Source organism: Lipotes vexillifer, unplaced genomic scaffold, assembly GCF_000442215.2.
Source record: "Lipotes vexillifer unplaced genomic scaffold, Lipotes_vexillifer_v1.1 scaffold197, whole genome shotgun sequence".
NCBI classification, from domain to species: domain Eukaryota; kingdom Metazoa; phylum Chordata; class Mammalia; order Artiodactyla; family Lipotidae; genus Lipotes; species Lipotes vexillifer.
In genome coordinates this window covers 391,825-411,453 of record NW_006781042.1, presented here as the reverse complement: position 1 = coordinate 411,453, position 19,629 = coordinate 391,825, and the positions used below count along the sequence as shown (strand labels likewise).

General features: G+C 48.0%; 1 protein-coding gene across 1 annotated transcript in view; it reads left to right on the top strand.

Moving 5' to 3' along the window:
• The first annotated feature begins 454 nt into the window (after nt 1–454).
• Nucleotides 455–19,629, top strand: part of SUSD6 (sushi domain containing 6) — a 48,857-nt gene continuing 29,682 nt past the window's right edge. The window contains exon 1 of the mRNA XM_007454439.1: nt 455–575. Coding sequence (XP_007454501.1) covers nt 455–575 — 121 coding nt within the window. The remainder of the gene's footprint in view (nt 576–19,629) is intronic.

Here is a 19,629-nt window from a genome sequence, read left to right as displayed (position 1 = left end):
TATCTCTCTCCTCTTCTTTGCTCGAGCCTCCAAGGCAGGCAGCAGGGCAGAGCCACAGCAGTTTCTGAAAGCTCTGCCGAGCCTGACAGATCCCCAGGTGAGCCAGCGCTTGTCTCCTTGTCCCGTCGCAAGGATCTGGCGCCTGGATGCTGACGCCAATGGCAGCTTGCTTCGGGCCTTGGCATTTCCCCAGGGAGGAGTTGGAAAGCCGCTTATGTGCTTGTCTCTTCTCCTGGCAGTAGGGATTCAGTTGCTAGAATTCTTTCAACTTTGTATGTGATTATGGCTTCTTTACCGTAAAGTGCCTATTGAAACTAACTTATGACTAAAGTTTTCACTTATTTCCTTGTTTTTGGTTTGTTTTTTATAGGTGAATCTACCCAGGGCTGACTTCAGTGTTCTTACTTCTGGCTTTTAAATTTTTTCTTTTTAAAATAACTTGGACGGATGAAAGATGTGCCATGGCAGGATAGCACCAAAGAGCACCTCATCGTTTGCCGTGGCCTCCGTGGGACATGGAGTTTTCCTTCTGCTGGTGATTCTTAGCACCCTCCTTGGAGACGGACTTGCCTCAGGTGAGCCCCAGCCTGCCTCCTGTGTGTGGGAGGGAGAAGACTCAATACCATTGTTTCTCCTGAAGGCTGGGAGAAGGGATTCTCTGTGGAGCCGTTAGCAGGGGAGCAGAGGGTGAGGGCTTCTGTTCTGTTGGTACAGCAGGGAGCCAGTTGAGGGCGTGGGACTGGTGGCTGAGGTGCCTAGTGAGCCAGCAGGGGGCGGGGGTGTAGGAGCCTGGTGGGACAGAGGTGTAGGATTCAGGGTGCGATGTGCAGGTATGGGTGCCGGCTTTGGAATCCACTGCCTGTTTTCAGGGCCCAGTCCTGCTACTTGCTGGCTCTGTGACCGAGAGCGAGTCTCTACTTCTGTAAGCCTCAGTTCCCTCACCTGTGCTAGATGGCAGAGTTGAGTAATTGTGACAGACCATGTGGCCCCCAAAGCCTAAGATATGTACGCTTTAAGATGTTTGACCCTTTATAGCAGAGGTTTGCCACCTTACCCCCAGCCCAGAACAGACGGTGCTCAGTAAGAATGCCTATGAATGGAGTGGCTATCAGAGTAGGAAGGAAGGAAGGACTGACTGGGCAGAGCTAGGATGGACCTCAGAGGCTGTGCACTGGCCCAGGGCCTTAGGGCAGCTCACGGCAGTGCCTGGGCCAGAACCTCGCCTAGTGCCTGGTGCGCTACCACCACCATCCTCTTCCAGGGCTCTGCTGGGGAAGCGGTCCTGGTATGTTACATGGCAGTATGAGGGCAGAGCATCTGCCTTCAGTGTCTGATGCCTTCAGCCTCTTTAGCTCCATTAAGCCATCCCCTGTACACCGCCACTCTCTCTTTTATGGCCTTCCTCCCATTCCCCACCCCATTTTCCAGCTACCCACACCTTCCCAACTTTCCATTCAAGGTCTGAAATCAATTATCGGGGATCGATGCTTCCAGACTGGCTGAATAAAGGGATTATTATTTTCCAGTGTGGAAAAATATATCTGTAGTGTGGGCTCAGACCAGGATGGGAAAGTTGGCTCTGTTGTTTTCTTTCCCTCCCCCATCTGCAAAGAATCCTTCCTCCCCTTCCACCCCACTCCCTCTGCCCAGTCTTCTTTACTCTCCATAAAACAAACGTACTGGCACAGAGCAGGGTGCAGGCAGGGGAAGGGGTTTCATCATTACTTCGATCCAGTGCACCAAGTTACGATGTTTTTTCCTCTCTCTGGAGTGGCTTCTGGGGGAAGGAGGTGCCCACACCTTGGCCTGAGACCCAGAGCACACCTGTACGGCTGTGCCTGCCCTGAGCAGCGTGCCAAGCAAGCTTGCCAAGAAACCAAGGCTCTCAGATACTCTGAAGTCGAGGAAAGGCAATTCAGGTCAGGCAAGGTCCCCTCTTCCTTTTCCTGCATTTCTTACCTGCTCCTGTAGCTTCCCCTGAATACCCATTCCAGAGGCCTTTTTAAATGAGGCGCTTGTTACCCAGTGAGCTCTAGTAGATATGCTCGTGTGTCCCGGCACATTCGTGACGGTGAGAATCCCACGGGACAGAGGTCAGTGGGCACCCTCGGTGAGGCGTTGGCCTGCACAGTCTCTGGTCATAAGTCCCACAGGCACCTCTAGCCTTGGCTATAATTGCTCAGATTTAGAAAAAAGAATCACGTATGAAGAGGCTCTTGAGAGTTCTGGGGTAAAGTTCTGGGAAGAGTTACATATGTCATGTTCAAAGTTCAGTTTTCCATCCTGGTTCCTCTCATCTGCAGCTGGAGATTTGGAGTTACAACAGAGAAGTGGTTACGGAGGCATCGGGTTCCGCTTGCCCCTTGGTCATGCCTGTAGCAGAGATGGAGAGAGTTATTGATAAAGTTCCCTTTTTCAGGGTGGCAAAAGGAAGCATATCTTATTCTTCACACCTGGTCACAGCCTGCAGGGGAAGACCAGATTTAAAAATAAGATCTGTGCTCATGCTACCCAGCTTGCTTTTCTTGGACTAGGGAGGAATTAGGATCCCAACTGTGTAGTAGCCTCTCCCAGATCTCTCTCCTTAAGAGATCTTAAGGTCACATATCCCTTTACCTGTGACCTTAAGAAAGTTGCTGTGTGTGTGACCTTAGGTAAATCACTTGACCTCTTTGTGTGCCCTGTAAAACAGAAACAAGATACTTAAGGATGTTAGGTTGGTGTTGTGTAATAAAAATGATTGGAAGGCCCTTGACATATAAAAATGCTCAGCGTAATTCCTAAATAACAACAGCAGCAGAGACGGTATTTGACCTCCTGTTGAGTCATGTTGGGCAAGAGACTTCCTGTGGATGACGTCCTCTGCTGTCTTTAAAAAACACAACTGGAGATGCAGAGTCACTTATTGGGTTGGGGATGAGGGGCTGGGAGGAGGTGTCAAACTTGACCAGTTGAGGAAGGATTGATTACTTCCGGAATCCCTTTTGCCTTCCATGTTTGCATAGTTTGATGGTCTCAACCTAGCTCATGTAAAAAGCTTTTAATTTCCATTCTCTCCCTGTTCTGAGCATATTTATTGAAAAAAACTTAGTATTTTACTTGTTTCTGATTTGTTTTTCCTTTAAGATGTTGCCACACACTTAGCGGCCACGTTAAACATCACACAAGCACCTAAGCAGGGAAGGCAGCCATTTGCATTTCCGTGTGGCAGAGGGAGAAAGCCAGGCAGTTAGTGCTCACTGAAGATGGAAAATGTGGAGAGCTAGGCTCTCAGGGGATGATATGGCTTTGGCCGTTAGCACTGCTGTGGCAGAGAGAGATGTTGGCAGGTGGCCTGGCTCACCTCACGGTCTCTGAAGGGACCTGGAGCCAGAGGTAACATACACTGAACTGGGAAAAGAGAACAGGTAGGGAAACGATGCCTTTGGAGCATCACTTGTGTGTCGGGCTCTGTGTCATTACGTGTAAAGTTCTCAGAGTGCCTGTGAGCTAGATGGTCATGTAACTGTTTGACAAGTGAGAAAACGAGGCAGAGTGAAGTTAGGTAACTTGGTCAGAGACACTCAGTCGTAGGTGGGGAAGCGGGCTTGGATTTGCGTGCAGTATGTCTGACTGTGTTGCCCATGCTCTGCTGAGAACTGTACTACCTGTGCTGAGTGGCAGGCTTCTCTGAGACCTGTTTCTTGTGTTGCTCTGTTGGAGCACTCAGATCACCCTTCAGAGGGTAATTTTGACAGAGGAAGAGAGGCACCATCTGTTTTCTTCCCTGGATATAGGATGCAGGAGTCATCTCTGGGTTACCATGTTTACCTCTGTGGTTGTTTCTGTTCTTATCTACAGTGGCCCTTGGTGGGTTGGGTCCCAGTTTAGGCACAAGGTTTGCCAAGGCAGTTCTATTCTTGGAAAGGAACAATAGGGACCACAGCAAATTGTTTGCTAAATGCAGCTGTAGTTCCCAAAACTTCCGCAGAGCATCTTCCTGTCAGCTGCAAACCCTGCTGGCGTCGGGATGTAATCTCTCCATGGTGTAATTACCTGTGACTATAAAAAGACTTGGGGATTGTGGTAGGAGGCAGGATGGGTCATTACAGAGCTTGCTGAACCCTGGCGTCATGAAAAGACATTGAGAAATTACCCTCTGCAGGCGATTGTTGTGCCGTGTTTAGACCATTGCCAACGCATGGTACGAGCTTTGCACTGTAACTTTCGAACAAAAGAAGACAGGAGTCCACCAGACTGAACACCTCAGTGGCTCTCATCTGGGTGAAAGCCCTCGTTAGACACAGATTCCACCTACCAAACAAAGGTGCCCCACTACCCTATCCTTAATTGCAAGCTTAGAGGTTATCCTTACCTGCCCAACTCTTTCCACAAAAGGGGGTCACAGGGTGCTTAAAAAAAACAAAAGAAAAGGTCTTCCCTGGTGGCGCAGTGGTTGAGAGTCCGCCTGCCGATGCAGGAAACGCGGGTTCGTGTTCCGGTCCGGGAAGATCCCACATGCCACGGAGCGGCTGGGCCCGTGAGCCATGGCCGCTGAGCCTGCGCGTCCGGAGCCTGTGCTCCGCAATGGGAGAGGCCACAACAGTGAGAGGCCCGCGTGCCGCAAAAAAAAAAAAAAAAACCCAACTAGGGTTAGTGCTCAGAGTCTTTAATTATTCTAGGTATGTTTTCAGATGAATTCTTTGACCACCTCTTTACCCACTGGAGGTTCCTTTCTTCTGCATCACCCCAGCAGCATGAGCCTGCGAGGATGTGAGCAGCCCTCCCATCCCAGGTGGCTGGTACTGGTGTAGCTGGCTGCCTGGACTGGGGCCAGATCAGGAGTGACCTTGGCCCGCCACGTGTTTAGCTCTGGGGCCCGGAGGGACAGCAGTGTTTAGAGACAACTTTGCCATGGTGTGGTGTGACTGAGGGGGGCGCTGGCCGCTGGTTTCTCCCAGCCCTGTTCACCCAGTGCACCTTCAGCCAACCTGAAGCGTAAACTCTGAATTCACTGGAAGATGAGGGTGAACACTGCCTCTACGCCTATCTGCCTGTATTACCTCAGATAATCTTCCAGACATCATTGTCGATGTTCCCTAGAACAGGGAAGACACTAGATAATCTTACTTATTAATACACTGTTGTGAGGATTAAATAAGATAGTATATATAAAGCACTTAGGACATTGACTGGCATGCAAAGAAGTAATTCCTAGGTTTGAAGACCAGATTCTAGCACCAGTTGATACCATTCTACACTTAACGGCACCAAAGCTGATTAGCTCAGGTTGGAAGGAGCTCCTTGTTTCTTCCGTGTGTCTTGGATTCTCTTGGATTCAGTGCAGTACATCCTGAGCAGAGTTAGACACGTACTGCATGAGTTCTTCATAGTTCACAGGTTCCTAATTCTCAAATGCCACATGTTGGCATCTCACGCATGAAGCCAAGCAGAAAAGAGGGGCCGTGGCCCTTTGCAGTATTTGTGCTGAGGGGTCAGCTAGGACATCTCACAGTCAGCCCTTCCCTTCAGTGAGGCTGTCTTGTTGGCATCTCAGAGCTGGGATTCCTCAAAGCTGCTATTTGTTAGGAACTTTCAGAGTTTTTTTGAAATCTTAAAAATTTGAGAATGCCAAGGGTCTGTTCATCAGCACAGTGATGTATGATTGAAGGATTACATTTTAAAGAATTCCTAAACACATCCGTGGGAATACAACATTAGAATTAAAAAATAAGAGCTCTCTTCTCGTCTCTCCATTTTGGTAGTCCTTTTGCCTCCTCCTACTTAGCTATATTTGACAGCATTTCTTCTTGTAAGAAGCTTTTTCCTTCCTAGATTCACTTGCTTCCCCAGAGACAAGGTTTTCCCCTTGTTTAAATTCTTTAACTTGTTAGCTTTGCCAGTAGCCAAGTCTTTTAAAAGTACAACTGTTTAATCATTCAAAATTCTGGGAAGTATTGCAGGGAACATAAACAGATCCTCATCAAGGTTTATTCTTTGCAAAGCGTTTTTTCTTTTCAAATTCACATAAGTATTTTAGGTGTTTCGACCAAGGAGGGGAAATGTGTTTCAGGAAGTTATGGCCAAGTACTCCCTCAGGATTATAAAATAATTCTGCTCTAGCCTTTGTTATTCTGAGTAACTAGTGACACTTTATGAAATACAATGGACCTGACGATCAGTTCTTCACGTGCAGTGGACACATGTCTCCCTGGGAGAGGGCGGGACCTGTGTGTTTATTGTCACTGGCTGGAGTACTGACAGCTCAGCCTTGTTGACTCTGGCAGTGGTGGGAGGCACAAGAGAATGTCGCTGGGATTGTTACACACCAGACAAGGACTGAGTGGGCGTGGGGAGCCACCTGTCAGTATTTGCCGAGCACTGATCTTGGTACAGCAAGGTACGGGGGCCGACAGGAGAGAAGCCGTGGATGTTTCTGCTTCCCGGTTGGTCTCATTACTTTGGAGGCCAGATTGCAGAGGACCCAGTGGTGTCTTGAGTCAGTGCAGCCCCACTCGGGCTCCTGAAAACCATGCACGGTTGCCCCGAATTGCTAATTTAATGGTCCAGGAAGTTAGGTGGTGACATCAGTAGGTTGTATGGCCCTCTGCTTTATACCTGTCACACAGTAGACCCCGTCAGTCTCTCATCTTTGAGTCTTCTGTACACGAGCCACTTGATCTTAGTTCGTGTTCTTTGTTCTTGGTTTTGTAAGTGTTTGCATATAAGCTCGTTGAGGGCAGAGACAAAGTCCTTTGTACTTTGATATAACCAGGCCAGTGCTCATCCCAGAGGGGGGTCACTCCTTGCAGGATTGTGCAGGATCATGGCCTGTCCTGTGTGTGAGGATAAGCAGGACGAGTCCACGGCCCTGCGAGCAGCAGCAGCCTGATCTGTGGTTCCCCGTGAGATTCTGTCCACAACCTTCTTGGGAGTGGAGGAGGATGTGAAAGTTTCTTCATGCCTCAGGGGATGCAGGTGATGGGGCTCTTCTGAGAGGAAGGGAGTGGGACTGGGCCGGCTGCCCAGAAGAGTTTATCACAGAGTGCGCTGACGTACAGCCCGAGTGAGGATCTTTGAACCCAGCGTGGGTCCCTTTAGGTGATGAAGAGGGAGGAAAGGAAGGCTTTCATTACCTACGGGGAATGAAATCATGTGGAAGAATGCATGTGAGAACTGTGCTGGCTGTAAAAATATACTGGCATTGGAGGGGGGGAAAGGCAGCTTGCATGGGTGTGGCTTCCCTTCCCCACCCACAGCTCCCTCTACCTCTGTCCCTGAAGTCAAGGCTAAGGGGACTCCTTATTCCCCTTCCCTGAACTTTAGCACAGTCAAGCCTGTCCTCACACTGTTCTTTCAGTGGCTGGATTCCTGTGGCTGGAATCCCGGCCTCCCCTCCCTCCTGTGCTTCACTTCATCCTTTGAGATCAAATTCAGAGTTACCTCCTCTGAGACACCACCCATCCCCTTACCACTGGAATTAACAGGGTCTGCAGGAAGGAGAGTAGGCCACGTGTGTATTTGCTGAATGGAATTCGCAGGAGCTCTTTGGTCTCAGTCCTTTCTCTTGGGAGGATGTCAGAGAGTTTTTCCTATGAACAGGATTCCAGCTCCTAGAATCTTAACTGTCTTTGATTATTTGAAGGGATTGGGCAGCTCGTTAAGACTTCAGCTTTGGGGAACCTGAACTCTTAGTTCTGCAGATCATGACACACAAGCCCTATATGGACTTGTTCCAAACCCTAATGACCAGGGTTGCTCTGGGACAGATTGGGTTTAGTGTTTTCATAAGCGGCATCAGCTCGTTTAGCAAATGTGTGTTGATATAAGGTGGGCAGGGAGGACAGCAGGAGATGGGTAATGCCGTAAAGGGCTTCCTGGGGCCAAGTACTGGACTGGCTCTTGTTCGAAGTTATCACATCTAGTTGGTCCTCACAGTCAGCCTGTGAGAGGTGGGCGGTTGCAGCCAGGAGCAGTACTTTATACCAGGAGGGATGCAGAGGGGATGGTTCAGACTCTGATTTATCCACAGTTATTTGCTGAGCGTCTGCTGAGTGCTGCGACTGTGCCAGCTCCAGTCTGTGAGATACTTGCTGTGATCAGGGAAGTCATTGCTGCACTGGAATACACATGGGCGGGGCTCCTGATTCAGATAGGGGTGGTTGTTGAAGGCCTCTCTGAGGGAGAGGAGTGTACACCGAGACCTGGAGGCAAGTAGGGGGACAAGATGGCATAGTAAGGTTAAGAATGCAGTCTCGGGGCTTCCCTGGTGGTGCAGTGGTTGAGAGTCCGCCTGCTGATGCAGGGGACACGGGTTCGTGCCCCGGTCCGGGAAGATCCCACATGCCGCGGGGCGGCTGGGCCCATGAGCCATGGCCGCTGAGCCTGCGCGTCCGGAGCCTGTGCTCCGCAACGGGAGAAACCACAGCAGTGAGAGGCCCTAGTACCGCAAAAAAAACAACAACAACAACAAAAAAAAATAGAATGCAGTCTCTTGGGCCAAGCAGGCTGGTTTGAATCCTAATTCTGCCACTAACATGTTGTCTAATTTTGAGCAAGTTTCTCAGTGTCCCTCAGTTTTCATATGTGTGAGGTTGGGATAACATACTTACCGTATACGGTTGTGGTGTCACCATCATTATGTTACTCTGTGTCACCTCAGCCAGCATGTTGGGGGCAGTCTGGAGGGAGGAGAGGGAGAGAGTTAGCTTCGTGTCTGCTGTGCTCACCTTGGCTCTTCCTTCCTTTGGAACTTGCAGTGTCACTTCTGTTGAAACTTTGGAAGTCCAATATGCTGTTCTCTAAACTGGTTTTCCTCTTACCCCGCTGGGTAAATGAGTGGTCTCTTCTGCTTTGGTGGAGTATGTTTTTTTGTTGTTGTTGTTTTTTAACTTATTTATTTTCGGCTGCATTGGGTCTTCGTTGCTGCACGCGGGCTTTCTCTAGTCCCAGCGAGCGGGAGCTACTCCTCCATACGGTGCACGGGCTTTAGGCACGCGGGCTTCAGTAGTTGTGGCTCGCGGGCCCTCGAGTGCAGGCCCAGTAGTTGTGGTGCACGGGCTTAGTTGCTCTGCCGCATGTGGGATCTTCCGGGTCCAGGGCTCAAAGCTGTGTCCCCTGCATTGGCGGGCAGATTCTTAACCACTGCACCACCAGGGATGTCCCTGGTGGAGTATGTTTGGAAGCTGGGGTTTCAGAAAAGAAAAATGAAGTCTGTCCTTAGCCTCAGAGTTCAGAGATGGGGCTGAACATCACCAGAAGCACAGTTTGGGGGAAGCTCCCAGGGGGTAAGATGCTGGTGGAGGCAGGTAGGTGCCCTTCCTAGCTGGCTGTCGGAGCTGTGGAGGGGTAGGGGGCGTGGAGGAGGAGCAAGCTTGATGTGAAAGATCAAAGGGTTAAAGAAAAAAGAAAACACCAGTTAATGGATTAAGGGTTGAATGAGTCTAAACAGGGAAATAAGGAGGGCTGGCAGAAGGTGTTGATTTTGGTACAAGTTGTGGAGAAGATGGGGATGAGAAGAATGGGCTCCTATTTGCCTGTGGGCACAGGAAGTGACTGGCTCAGTGAGGCCGCCCCTCCAGGGCGTCACTCAGGATAGGCCCTTCATCCTCTTACCTCAGCCCAGCCAACCCGTGGGGGGCGTGCCTGACAAGGATGGCTTATTGCATCCAGTCTGATGCACTGCACAGGGTCCCCATGTGGACCTCTGCGTCAGGAATTCCATGGGGAAGTTCCTAATGCTCAGGAAGGGAGGAGAGAGGAGCAGCTGGCCACGGGCACGCGCGTGTATCCAGGACCCCTCAGCTGGGGTCAGGCCGCAGTGACTGGAGCTGTTGCGGTGAGGACTCTCTGTGATTTGATGTGTTCAGGGTGCAGAGAACCGCTGTGCCTTCCGGCAGAGATGTGTCTCCAGTTTGGCCACGTGGCATGTGGGGATCTTAGTTCCTCCACCAGAGATCAAAACTGTGTCCCCTGAAGTGGAAGCATGGAGTCTTAACCACTGGACCGCCAGGGAAGTCCCAGTGTCTCGAGTTTCTTGAGAGAGGCTTTCAGCAGAGGAACCCGTTCTCCACGCTGTCGTTCTTAGCTTTGCAGTCCGTCTCAGTAACAAGTTGTCAGGCACTTGAGGAGCTTCGCAGTGGGTCTCAGTAACAGAAATTCTGTTACCAGTAATGGCAGACCCTGGCCCTGCAGGAATAATTAAGAGTGTGAACGATAGGATTAGGTGAGATAATATATGTAAAAGTTCTGGGTAAATAATAAAAGTCTATTCCAATGGAAAGAATTATCATAGTGCTCTTTTTTTTTGTTTTTTTTAAAGAGAGTATCTCTTTTCTGAATTGCTCAAAGCACTTGGTTAATACTAACCAGTTAACCCTTCATCCATCCCTGGGCAGGAGGCTGGCATTTGATAGCTCCCTTTGTGCAGGAGATCAAACTAAAGTTTCCAACAGAGCCCCACATCTTGAGTCTGAAGCCCAAATCTATGGAGTCTAAAGCTTGGACCTCCAAATGTGAGAATGCCTCACTCCTGAGAATAGAGAAGGTGAGAGGAGAAATGGAGGGATCTTTAAAAAAGTCTTTTTTTCACAGACATGGTCATGTCAGTCAAGGTTGTTGTAGTCAGGAATTTTAGAGGCCTAGAACTCTGATATCCATTTTCCTCTGGGAAGCCCCAGAGTCCCTACTAGGAATGAGGGCCTGCTATAAGCTAGAGAAGCAGAAGGCTAATTACGGCAGCTTTGAACACAGGTCCTGTTCTATTTAGGCTGTGGTTGACGATACCTGAGGCACCAGATCCTGCACCACGGTACCTGCTCCCTGGCACACACCAGCGGAAACCCACTCACCACCCCGACGTGACCCAGTGTGTCAGGGCACCCACAGCAGGTGCCCGTTGTATTCTGCAGGTCCCGTGGTAAAGCCCCACGGAGGCAGAATCAGGCAACTCCCTGAGTGTCTGACCCAGGCCAGTTTTCCTGCAGAACAAGTGCTGCAGCCTCCGTGGGGCAGGATGGCATCTGGGCAGATCAGAGTCATGTCAACTCTCCAGTCAGGAAGAGGCCTGGGCCCTTTGGCCCACTGTCGTCCCTTCTGAAGTCTGGTCTCAGCAGTGTAGAGCTGGCACTACACGTGGTGTTTCCGTTTTGTTCACATTACTAGGTCAGGCCCTTCAGGGTCCTCGAGGTCTTTCTCCCCAAGTCTGTGCTTTCCAGCCTCTGGTCACAGCTTCAAGGACAGGTTGTGTACTTTCTTGTACAAGGCCTTGAACCTTGGAAACGGGGGAAGAGGATGCTGAGTTGGGAAGCTCCTCCTGCCTCCAGTGGCAGCTCTGTGGGCTCTTGGGCTTGAAGTTCAGGTCATTCAGCTGTGCCAGTTAAGTCACCTGCTTGTGAGAGAAGCAACAGGCTGAAGCATGTACATTATAAGCACAATTGGGTGTCAAATTTGAGTGTGCGTTAGAATCCCCTGGAGGGCCCAGATTGCTGGACCCTACCTCCACCTCCAGTTTGCATCAGTATTTCTCCTGAGTTCTTACAGGCTACTGCTGATGGTCTGGGGACCACACTTTGAGAATCACCAGTTTACAATGGGGCTGAACAAGCCCACTTAACCCTTCCAGAGCAAATTTGATAAGGTGGAGACAGAGGGCTGGAGAGGTCGTGGACCTCTGGGGAGAGAGGAAGTTCAGAAATAGGATGCTGCAGCTGGACCAGCCTAACTTGAAAACTGAGAAAAGGTTAAATGATTAAGGGAGGTGCTGGCAGGCCTCTTGTTACCTTCACCAGTCTGGTTCTGGTCCTTGCTGACTATCTAGCAGAGAGGGAGGGACCAGGCCTGGTGAAGGCCTGGAGGCATCACCTTGGGCATCTCCTCCCTCCACTTCTTATTCTGCCCTCTTAGGCAGCGGTGAGCTCCGAAAGTCTGCATTTTAGAAAGTCTTGCCCCAGCTTGGGATCTGTGGTATGAAGAGCAGGGCCCTGAGCTGGGGTCCCGGGCCTCAGCCCCAGTACTGCCTCTCATGAGCAGTAACTGAAGGCCCCTCACTTTGCTCAGCGGTGAGGTAAGGGTTGGACCAGCGCTCCAGGGCCCTTTGAGCTTAGATACTGCATATTCTTTAATGCCTTCTCTGACAGCTTCCTCTGCAGGGTCAGGAACTTCTGCTTGCTTGTTACTTGTTTTTTAGCTTATAATGTGTGTGAAAACTTCCATTGACACGCAGTACTGAACCAGAATTCCATCTGGAATGTGAAACTAGAGAAGTTTGGAAATTGGAGTAACTTTTCTTTTTAGAGAGCCTCTGGGCTCTACAGTTATGCTGCTTCCATAAAACTGTCCACAGGGGAATGACTTAGCATCCTTGTGGGGTGCTGATCCCTTTACTCCAGATCATCACACTTGTCGACTGCAGTGTTTCCCAGGCTGTCCGATCAGTTCTCATTTCCAGGTGCTCCTACATTCCCCACTGCCTGGCACAGTGCTCATGGTAGGCCTGTGAAAATATTTGCTGGTGGATGGAATAGAGGGATGTGTATCCATGTGCCTCTTTTCCTTTCCTTTGATTTCTCCCTGCTTAACTTCGTGTAACAGTCCTTTCGCCCTCCTCTCTCCTTCCTCTGTGCTCTGACAGAGCTAGCCGTTGATGTCTGTACCTTGTGTGTGTAGGGGTTGGGGTGTGCCTGGGGAGATCACAAAGGCCCTGCATACGCCATCTGTGTGAGGGGCACATCCAGAGCTCCCCAGCCTTCTTCCCTTCTCTCTTTTGCGCACTTGGTCTGGGGTAGCTGTGAGTTACAGAATGTTTTTGCCATCCTAGGGGAGTTTGCTGTTCAGATTGAATTTGACCCCATTTACAGCCTTTATTTGCTGCTGTTTGTATTGGCAGATTAAAGGACTCCTGGCCTGGAGAAAAGTAGCACGTCCTGCCTCAGAACCATTGTCTGACCCTGTCTCTCCAGCCTCTTTCTGAAGGGGCAAATGAAAGATTTCCCAGCCTTGGCTAATTGTCACTTAGCCCCTCTGATCCTGCGTGGGTGGCTTTCAGGCAGCTCAAGCACTGATTAGCCTGAGGTCTGCTTTGAAACAGGGAAAGACTGAGGTTGATTTAATTCATTTTAAGTGAAATCACCAGCCTTTTGTTGATTCCATTAATTTCCTCCCTTTTGAATACCCTCATGTTAGCAGTAATTGGAAATCCTGACTCTGTTTCTCATTTCCCCCCACTCCCCTGCTTTAATCTGAGGCAGCTGGATACTGCACGCTGCTTTTTCATTTACTGGAAGAGCAGTTGCGGATGATTTCAACGACCGGCTTTGACTGTACTTCCAGAAGCTGAGACTGTTGCTGTTCTTCAGTTTACACACACTTGGGGGCCTAAGGCTCACTCACCTTTGCTCCTATAAAACTCTGCTTAGTTCTTGGTGTGCAGGTGGGAAGGGGTCACTGTGAGAATGCTCTCTTGTCCCAAGTTCTGTATGCAGGCTTTTCATCACTCAACATTTACAGACCTCCTGGGTGTGCCAGGCACGGTCTAGTTACTGAATGTTTCCCTGCCCCTCCTCCCTGCCCTGGTGGAAGCACAGAGGCCTGAGTAGCTGAGGTGCCAGCAGGCAGACCGTGGGAATTGTCTCTAAGGCTTTCTCTGTGTTTTTATGGTAGGAATGCCTGTTTCAGTGTTTTTCCTTTCTTGGCTCTAAAGAGGAATAAATAATATGAACCACCTCCTGAGATCAGAGAAATAATGGGTAGCAATAGCTGTAACAGCTTACTACTGTTGGCAATTGACAGAACGTAAAGCACTTTCTTGTATATCATGTCATACTGGTGTCTTCACAATAACTTATCACAGCCAGTAAAGGGTAAAGCTGGATTTGAACCCAGGTCCTCCCTTTGCAAATGAAATAAATACTTTTTGTACTACATTGTGTGTGTGTGTGTGTGTGTGTGTGTGTGTGTGTGTGTGTGTGTTTCACACTGACTTTCCCATGCCATTGTCTTTAGGATTATTGCAACCACTGAAGTGTTAAGAAGCTATTATGTATGCACTGGGCCCTCTGCCAGAAACTGAGGTCCTCGTAGTCTAATTGAGGGGAAAGATAAGACAGAATACATCTTGAGTGGTTCAGGTACTGAGTGCTATTAGAAAGAAGAGAATTAACCCTGACGTCATCCAGAAAGGCTTCCAGAGAGCTGAGACTTAACGCTGGGCCTGGTGGGAAAGCAGGATCCAAACCAAGGGAGAGCTGGAAAGGGGAGTTTGGTATTTGGCCGCCTAGGACTCTGGAATACAGAAAAGGTGGTGAGGTTTGAGTCCTTCATCAGACTTAGAGAATTAACATCCTCTGAGGTGATGCTTTTCCAACTTTACTGTGCTTTTAAAATCAGATTCGCATACCCCATGCCCATAAAGAACCATTCAGTCAGTCTGGAGTGCAGCCCAGCAACATGCATTCTTTAAAAATTTTAAAATAATATCAGTCTCCCAGCCCTTCAGTTGTCTTTCCTGAACAGAAGAAAGCAAGGGTGCAGGTTTCATTTGTTCCCTTCCAGAGGCAGAAGCTATTTAACACACTGTTGCAGGTCGTTGAGGGTGGCCTACCCTCTGAGAAACACTGTATTCCAAGGAAATGCCCTCCATGTTGCAGGAAGCATTAGGGGCTGGGGATCTGGGTTTTGACACCATAGAGAGCCCACTCCTGAGGACTAAGTGTTTAGGATAAACTAAGGAGGAAAGGGAGGAGTGGTATTAAATGATGTAAGTGAAGTTGACTCTGACAGTGGCTGGGTCAGTCTGGCTGCTCTCTTGAATTGAAGGCAGGTGGTGGGGCCATTGAGGCTGAGGACCTTCAAAACAGTACATGCTCAGAGTTACTGCATGTGCCTCTGACTTTTAAGAAAAGCATTTTTACAGATGCTGTTTGGTATCTTAGCTTTCAGATGAGTTTTGGGGGTGGTAGCAGTCAAGGGTCAGTCAGTGGGTAGGTGGAGGAAACTTCTTTGGGATTGAGGGTCATATACATTGAGAGCCCTGAAAGAGGTAATCCATTGTCTTCCATAGGAGTTGGCCGTCTTGGTGAATCTTAAGATTTCTGTCTGTATTTGGGGACCAAATGGGACCTAGGGTGGTTGTGAAGAACCAGAAGGCTTACCAAGTTACTAAATACCCTGTTAAGAAGTGACATGCCTGGGCTTCCCTGGTGGCACAGTGGTTGAGAGTCCGCCTGCCGATGCAGGGGACGCGGGTTCGTGCCCTGGTCCGGGAGGATCCCACGTGCCGCGGAGCGGCTGGGCCCGTGAGCCATGGCTGCTGGGCCTGCGCGTCTGGAGCCTGTGCTCCGCAGCGAGAGAGGCTGCAGTGGGGAGAGGCCCCCATACCGCAAAAAAAAAAAAAAAAAGAAGTGACGTGCCTGAGTTTTGGGGTGTTGTGAAATACCTATATTAAATGTGCAATATGTTTCAGGTAGTAACCACTTTAAATCTATTATCCCATTCTTAGTTTTTCAATGAAAATTTTCAGACATTAAAAAAATACAGAGACTAACATACCTGGGTACTTACCACCCAGATTTAATATTTTGCCATGTTTGCTTCAGATCTTTTTCTCCAGAGATATAGCCAGTATGCTAAATCAATGTGTATCCTTCCAACCATGCCTCTGTTTTTACATACTTACACGTGTATTTACATGCATTTTTTTTTAAGGGCCGTCAGTCCGTGGAGGTTGAGTTTTAGTTGGGTGTGTTCTGGGTTTTTTTTGTATTTTTTATATGACGTGTACAAGTTTTACATACTTATACATGCATTCCTAAGCGATATAGGATATCATTTTTTTAATTTATTTATTTTACATCTTTATTGGAGTATAATTGCTTTACAATGGTGTGTTATTTTCTGCTTTATAACAAAGTGAATCAGTTATACATATACATATGTTCCCATATCTCTTCCTCTTGCGTCTCCCTCCCTCCCACCCTCCCTATCCCACCCCTCTAGGTGGTCACAGAGCACCCAGCTGATCTCCCTGTGCTATGCGGCTGCTTCCCACTAGCTAGCTATTTTAGGTTTAGTAGTGTAAATATGTCCATGCCACTCTCTCACTTTGTCACAGCTTACCCTTCCCCCTCCCCATATCCTCAAGTCTATTCTCTAGCAGGTCTGTGTCTTTATTCCTGTCTTACCCCTAGGTTCTTCATGACATTTTTTTTTTCTTAAATTCCATATATATGTGTTAGCATACGGTATTTGTCTTTCTCTTTCTGACTTACTTCACTCTGTATGACAGACTCTAGGTCCATCCACCTCATTAAAATAACTCAATTTCGTTTCTTTTTATGGCTGAGTAATATTCCATTGTATATATGTGCCACATCTTCTTTATCCATTCGTCCGATGATGGGCACTTAGGTTGCTTCCATCTCCGGGCTATTGTATCATTTTATGTTTTAAAATGCATGTTCTCTTCTATACCGTTCAACTTTTTTTTTTTTTTTTTTTTTTTTTAAATCCTATCATTTTCTGAATTTTTAAATTTTTTTTTTTTTTTAAATTTTATTTATTTTATTATTTTTGGCTGTGCTGGGTCTTCGCTGCTGCACACGGGCTTTCTCTAGTTGCGGTGAACGGGGGGGCCACTCTTCATTGCAGTGCACAGGCCTCCCATTGCGGTGGCTTCTCTTGTTGCAGAGCATGGGCCCCAGGCCCGCGGGCTCAGTAGTTGTGATGCGTGGGCTCAGTAGTTGTGGCGCATGGGCCCAGCCGCCCCAGTGGCATGTGGGATCCTCCCGGACCAAGGATCGAACATGTGTCCCCTGCATTGGCAGGCAGAATCCCAACCACTGCACCACCAGGGAAGTCCCCAACATTGTTTTTGAACTTTAGCCACGTTGATACATTTGTTTTACCTACAGTATAGCATTATTCCATTGTGTTAATGTGCCAGAATACTTGTAACCATTCTCTCATTAATGGACAATACAGGTGACTTCAGTTTTTCATCGTTAGGAACATACTGCAAGGAACATCCTTGTACATGTGTACTAAATATGTATACAGGATTTCTCTGGCATATACATGTAGCAGTGGAGTTGCTGGATTATTAGAAGTGTACAACTTCAGCTTTCTTTATACTGCCAAGTAGCTCTCCAGAGTAGTTGTATGAGTTTTCACCACTAGTGATACATAAGAAAATTCTTAGTTCTCCACATGCTTTGCAATAGCTGGTATTGTCAGATGTTAATTTCTGCCAATCTGACAGATATAAAATGGAATCTCTCCGTGGCTTGAATTTTGTATTTTCCTTGACTGCCTTCTCCCAGTTTGCAGATTATTTTAACTTTCTCTATGGCAGTGGTTCTCAAGGGTCGTTGGGGTCTTTTCAGGAGACTGACAAGGTTGAAACTATTTTCATATTAATACTAAGATGCTATTTGCCTTTTTGCACTCATTCTTTCACAGGTGTGTCGTGGAGTTCCAGAGGCTACATGACATGTGTTGACACAATCACTCTGATGTTTATTATTGTTTTTATTTATTTTTAAAATTTTATTTGTTTATGGCTGCATTGGGTCTTCATTGCTGCGTGTGGGCTTTTTCTAGTTGTGGTGAGTGGGGGCTACTCTTCATTGTGGTGCGTGGGCTTCTCATTGCAGTGGTTTCTCTTGTTGTGGAGCACGGACTTTAGGCGCACGGGCTCAGTAGTTGTGGCTCGCAGCCTCTAGAGCGCAGGCTCAGTAGTTGTGGCGCGCAGGCTTAGTTGCTCTGCAGCATGTGTGATCTTCCCGACCCGGGCTCGAACCTGTGTCCCCTGCATTGGCAGGTGGATTCTTAATCACCGCACTGCCAGGGAAGCCCTATTATTTTTTTTAAATGAATTTATAAATAGTAAAAATTAGCTTTATTTTCAGCTGTGGTATGTATTGATAGCTGTAACACACCGACAACTTTGGGGGTCCTCAGTAATTTTCGATAGTATAAGGGGGGCTTGCGAACAAGGGGTCTGAGAACCACTGCTACTTTATTCATATATTTTTTTCTTCCTGGAATATGTTTTCTTTTTTTAAATTAATTTTTATTAGAGTATAGTTGATTTACAACGTTGTGTTAGTTTCAGATGTACAGCAAAGTGAATCAGTTATATATACACACATACCCACTCTTTTTTAGATTCTATTCCCATAAAAGTCATTATAGAGTATTGAGTAGAGTTCCCTGTGCTATACAGTAGGTCCTTATTAGTTATCTATTTTATATATAGTAGTGTGTATATGTGGAATGTTTCCTTTGACTTGCTTAAGCAATTCTGTCCAAATTTCATGAAGATGGGCTCATATTTTCTTCTAGAAGTTTAGGAATGTACTTTTGTGGGTGCTATCTGCCATTTCCCAGGCCCGTCAGCTGCTTAATTTTACACCTTCTCAAAACATTTGTATAGCCTGAATAGAACGTTTTCCACATCTACCTTTATAGTACGGGGGGGGGGGGGTTGTTGGGGGGGGGGGTGGGAAGGGATGGAAGGACAGGCAGGGATTTAGTCACTTTTTCAAGACCCTTTGTTCAAGATAGTCGCCAAGCACTTTGCAGAATCCAGCAGTCTCTCCTTGAGATGCTGTACATGCTCATTTTGGATCCTTGTGTTCATCATTCGTTCATTGCCAACTTGCTGTCCAGAGGACCAGAGTTCACTAGTGACAGGGATTCTGGAAGCGCGTCCCCTCTCTAAAGCCCCGGACATTTGAGTTCCTGTTAGAGAAGCACTGGCTTTCTTCTTCCTGGTTGTGTCTGGGCTGGGCTGCGGGGTGAGGGCAGTGGGTGGGCAGGCGGACACCAGGTTAACTACAGGGAGGGGTATAGTGGTGGCCCCTCCAAGAAAAAAATAACACTACTGACATCCCAGGCCTCGTCACCTCTCACCAGACTCTTACTGATTCCTCTGTGTCCAGTGTGTTCCCCACCTCCCTCCCCTCAAATCTGTCTTCCACCTTTGCTGCCAGAATCACTTAAAATCTCAGACTTGGCGTGATACTTCTCCCCTTAAAACAAACGAGAACAAATTCAGGTCTTGCTCTAAGGCTGCTCTTAAGGCCTGTACTCCCGAGCGACGTAACCCTCACCTGTGCTTTCTCTCTAGCCACTTCCCTAGCCTGTGCTCCGTCCTGGAACATCACCAGGCATTTTATCATTCCCATAACACACCATCGAATGTGCCCCCAGTGCCTCACTTACGCCGTTCCCTCCATCTCACATGTTGCTCCCCATCTGAGAGCTTGTTTGACTCTCAGTCCCCACGAAATGCAAATATCAATTCTGAGAAGATGATCCCTTTTCATCTTCGTCTCCCCACTAACTCAGCGTTTCCGATTAAAATGAAGACTTGGAGTTAGTTTCTTTTAGTCTTTGTTTCACTTGTGGCTTCGTTAGGGGACAGCTGCTACATCTCCATCCCTTCCCCACAAGTTCCTTGCCTGTAAATTCTGTTTACCTGGTTGACTCCTGTTGTTATTTTGCATCCCAGTTCTTTAGTAGCTGCAAGAGAAGGGGATTTCTGTTTTGTGGTTAAGGAGCTGATGTAGACATCCTAATAAATCTTCCAACATATCTTGCCTGCAGGAAGGGAATGTGCTGAACAGACGAATGAAAGCACCTAGTCCCTCG